This window comes from Siphateles boraxobius, unplaced genomic scaffold (assembly GCF_051911475.1).
Source record: "Siphateles boraxobius isolate OS27281-9 unplaced genomic scaffold, OSU_SipBor_1 9, whole genome shotgun sequence".
Lineage (NCBI taxonomy): Eukaryota > Metazoa > Chordata > Actinopteri > Cypriniformes > Leuciscidae > Siphateles > Siphateles boraxobius.
Window position 1 is genome coordinate 5,985,110 of NW_027509219.1, and position 4,935 is coordinate 5,990,044.

The 4,935-nt window shown below is 38.1% G+C and overlaps 1 protein-coding gene across 1 annotated transcript; it reads right to left on the reverse strand.

The window, feature by feature from the left end:
* Positions 1-431: 431 nt before the first annotated feature.
* LOC143732177 (uncharacterized) lies at positions 432-4,612 on the reverse strand. The gene is made up of 7 exons (XM_077222950.1): positions 4,537-4,612; positions 4,301-4,437; positions 3,964-4,057; positions 3,228-3,560; positions 2,988-3,150; positions 2,766-2,890; positions 432-986 (listed from the first exon to the last, which is right to left on the reverse strand). Exons 2-7 carry the CDS (start codon positions 4,315-4,317, stop codon positions 915-917), a joined length of 804 nt encoding a protein of 267 aa, XP_077079065.1. The 5' UTR covers positions 4,318-4,437; positions 4,537-4,612; the 3' UTR covers positions 432-914.
* Between the last annotated feature and the right edge of the window lie 323 nt (positions 4,613-4,935).

Below are 4,935 nucleotides of genomic sequence, written 5' to 3' on the forward strand. Positions count from 1 at the left end.
TGTCTCTCCGGACATCGTAACGCACGCCGAGAACATATTCTACTGGTTCAACGATTTTCCATTTATTCTCAAAGTGTTTCTGTCTCTTTGCTTCAGTATTGAGGAGTGAGAAAGGATTTTCAAGCTGCTGAAAACACTCTTCAACTTTGTCCAGGGTTTGCCTAGATGCCTCAGACGAAATGCATTTAAGAACAGCATCACGTGCTTGAGCATGAACATCACCCACAAGTTCCTCCATAGAACCAACTGAACACTGAACAGTACTTTCTGAAACTCCAGATGCTTGTACCTGAGCAACAATAGAGCTACACATGTCTAATAGCTGCCTGTTGTCAACAGGAGTCGGGAAAAAGACAGGAGGATCCTCACTTTCCTGTGAATTAGAAACGGGTAGAGGGTCATCCCTTCCCAAGCTGTCATCAATATCTGAAGTAAGACAGTCTCCACCAGCACAGTTTCCATGCACTCTTAAATGTTTCTTAAAACCGTAATATGTATAGAACACCGATGAACAACCAGGTTCGCCACATTTCAAAAGCAATGAACGCCCTGGGTACAAACCATGATGAAACTTCAAATGTTGAAATAACGCAGAACAACTTCTGTGGTGTACCTTGCAAATGTAACATGGGAACATGTTTCAGGAAGACAGCAAAAAGTATTCAAATCTCGGTGTTGTGAATTCTCACTCGGATTTCCTTGACCCTTGGACTCTCCTTGGCACTGCCCACATCAATGCCATATATGGTTGTTTGGATGAAAGTGAAGAAGTTGCACAAGGCCTCATCATAGGATACCGCAAACACAAAGTGTGCCTTAAAGAGTTCGTCGAAGGCTGCAACAGCTGTCTGCGTCGTGCAGGGTATGGCCTTCTGGTCCAGGATGATGTAAAACTTCTGGATACTACTCCTCTTTTACCCAACACAAAGGAGGTAGGGCTGTGTTGATCCAACTTGGTCAAAAAATGTCACAAAGCTTGTTCCCACCTAAGACAAGAGAGATATGAAACTTGTGTTCACCCCAACAGACAGGTCTAATATTTTCAACTTCAAATATATTTTCATCCTCAGTTGCAAGGGGAACATGAAAAAAAATAAAAAAAAATTAGAACCAGTTTATATACTTTGGCTAAAAACAAGTAAAATGTTACCTGCGGCAAAACTCTTATACTTTCACAAGTGGCAGATGTTGTTTTTCACTATAAACATTTTGTCTTAAATAATCATGCTTGAATGTCTTTTGTTCCCCTGTTAATTTTTTCAAAACATGTCTTCATTAGATTTTTCTGTGTTGTAGTTCTACTTTGATATGTACTTGGCAACAATGCACAACAATTTATCCTAAATTATGGTTGTCTTGAAAAAAATGCACCCTATTTAGTAATTTCAAACTAAATACGTGAATAATGAATATATACAGAATATAGTGGAAAATATGAAAAATATAGTAATTGTAGGGCTGGGCGGTATATCGAGTTTGTACAATATATCGATATTTTTTATCCCCACGATATGGAATGAGGCAATACCGTTTATATCGATACAGTAGTTTGATAAGAGCACATCTGAAAAATAGCGGAGGACGCAGTGTGAGCTCCTGCAGTGAAAGTAGCCTACAATTTGTCCTAAACATGACACAAGCTTATATTAAGCGCTTTAAAATAACTGGTAAGATATAGTTAACAAGTTTAAAGCAGCTTGCCCTGTCAGATGCTGTTGCTGACTGACAGATAAATACTTGCGCTGTTTAATGCGTTTGAGACGTGGTGCTTTCCTCAGTGCTTAACTTACATTTCACAGGTATATTCTCCATCTGTAAATGTTAGAAAATCAAACAAATATGTCCATTTCACTGTCAGGAGAGGACGAGCTTCTGCAAGTGAATCTCCGCTAAAATTCAAGCTTCCGTTATTGAGCGCCGCCGCGCGCATGTGCGCCAAACAGACGAGCACAATAGATCAGTAGCGCAATAAAAACTGTCAATGGAGGGACAGAAATTTCTCAGATTTCATTAAAAAAAATGAAGCCTGTTCTGAAGATGAACACATCTTGCAGGTTTGGAACAATTTAAAAATTCTGTAAGTAATTACTCTCCCTCATGTTGTTGAACCCCGTGAGACTTCGTTCTTCTTCGGAACACAAATTAAGATATTAAATCTGAGATTTCACATAGTGAAACTGCGCAGCGCTTCTGTGTTGTACGTCACACGTAGGCTCACTATTGGCCGATGCTGGTCATGTGTGTGATGCGTGTGACGTACAACATAGAAGCGCTGCACAGTTTCACTACGTGAAATCTCGAGGCCCACAGAGAAGGAAATGAACAGTTGAATAAAGTCTTTTTTTTTTTTTTTGCACACAAAAAGTATTCTCGTTGCTTGATAAACTTAAGATTGAGCCACTGTAGTCACTAGGACTATTTTAACGATGTCTTTAACTTTTCTGAAGCCTATGGAGGAGTGAGACAGCTCTCCGATTTAATCAAAAATATCTTAATTTGTGTTGCGAAGATGAACGAAAGTCTTACGGGGTTGGAAGTTGGAACAACATGAGGGTGAGTAATTACTGACAAAATGTTCATTTTGGGGTGAACTATCCCTTTAAGGGTGAGTAAATTATGATAGAATTTACATTTTTGGGTTAACTAACCCTTTAAACCGGTTGTACTTCAGTATTTTGACTCAAGTATTATAAGTATCTCTAGACTAGATTAACTGTTGGTGGACAAATAAAATGCAACAAGGGAAGAAGGCTACTAGGACATACCTTCATGAACTTGACCACATTTTCAACAGCTTCAGTAGCACTGATTTTCCCAGTCTTCCTTCCTTTGATGGTTGGAGGTAAGAGATGAACAAGCAGGAGAATAGCTGCCATGTCACTGTCCCATCCTAGTCATACAGAATTTTAACACCCCAACCCATGAGTATGCAGTCAAAATAGTAAACAAACAAACAAACAGAAACACACAAAAAATCCTACACTTACCATAATCAGACTCCTCTTGAGCAGACCGGAGGTCATCCACATGTCCACCAGTGCGTAAGTTTTTGCAGTCAGCTATTATACGAGGCTTGTAGAATGTTGGCCATTTTGCAATGAACTTGCCTGAGACTTCCTTTCCAAAGAGCATTGTGAAGTCTTGGTCAATCTAGTACAAAGAGAAATCATGCCAATCACAATTATAAAACACAATTAGAACATCTAGATAATTGCATTATTTCTTACCAAGCCTGGTGTATCTAAGAATCGGGGAAGGTAATCCAGGATGTGTGAAGACTTGTCTGGATCATGCATCATATTCTGTCTGTACTTGAACGTCGCCTTCATTCTCTCCTGAACAATTGATTGGTCTGTCGAATGCTTCATTACAGATAGAGCTTCTCTGCACTGATCACCTGACAGCTGCTCCACTGTTGAAGATGTCTCACGCAGGGTCTTGGGGCCATCTTTGTAAACAGACTTTGATGTCCTCCCCAAATTACTTCCCGTATTCCGCTGAACGGTTTTTAGTCTGTAGGCAAGGTAACCCTGTCCACTATGTGGATCATAGTAGTGTTCCTATAAAACACAATTTTACAGAAATCTTAGTGTAATGCATTCAAAACGAATATGGTAGTTAGGGCTGGGCGGTATGACAGTATATATTGTTACCACAGTATAAAATGTCCACGTAACAGATTTTTTTAGTGGGGGTGGTTCACTCATGTGCAGAGTACAAGAGACTGAGACACTGCAATTTTTCTGTAATGCTCAGTCATTGGCAAAATAGTAAAACCAGCATGAAAAAGAATCGTGATAAAATCGTAAATTGTGATTTTTCTGAAAAAAAATCATATGATATTTTTACCATATCGCCCACCCCTACCTTGAAACAGAATTTTAATCATTTTTGATCACCCCTAATGGTGATCGTGCTCCTTTAAAATGGTGACAATGTACAATGTCAGTACACTATACTCACATAACCGGTTGGTGAGCACTTGTCCTTTAAATTAGGGAAAAGAGTCACTATTCCAAGTGCATATGTTATGCGTATACTGACTGGTGGGATCCTCCTGTATGACAAGATAATGATTGAAAACAAGATTTGTCTGAAATGTTATCAAGTCATAATTTGATTTTATATAACATTCTACATGATTGGCTAATAAGTATATTACTTTAAAATTGTATATTAATTGACATTCATGAGTTGTTTTATTTAAACTAAATTTAACATTACAATTGACCAGGATTAAAGGACATTTTTATGCTTTATTTTAAGAACTAAATTGTAGATGTTTATATCGGACACTTACCCATGACTCTCTACCATATCCGCCGCAAGGATGTTGACTAGCTTCCTTCGAGTTTGATCAGACAGGCTATTGGTTTGGTTGTACTCATTCAATATAGCAGAGCCTCCTGGTTTTGAGTGCAGAGCTGCACAAACCAGCTGTAACATAGATCATATACAAAAAACTTTCTTATAATATATTTAAAAAAATGATATTTCATGAACAACCTTAAAAAGAGATTAAAAAAAATAACTTGCATCTTTTGCCAAATTACAGTCAGGAGGTGCTTCTAACAGCTGTCTTTTGTGTGCCTTTGAAGACTGAGGAATTACTGAGGAGAACTTTCTGATTCCACTGATGAAAGTGACTCAGAGCAGGAGGCCTCAGATAAGTTTCTTTCAGCTGGGAGAACATTATCTTGGAATAAAAAAGTAGCACACAAGACAGGATGAACACTAAAAATATTGAAAATAATAATGTAGCAGATTGCAAAATATAAGAGAAAGCTGCAATCATGAAAAGTGTTGTACAGTATATGATAGTACCGATACATTATTATATAGAGATACCGCGATATCTCTAAAAATGCGAGGATATATATCGTTGATGTAAACTATATGATTTGCGATATAGTTTTTTTAAGCAAGGCTCAACGT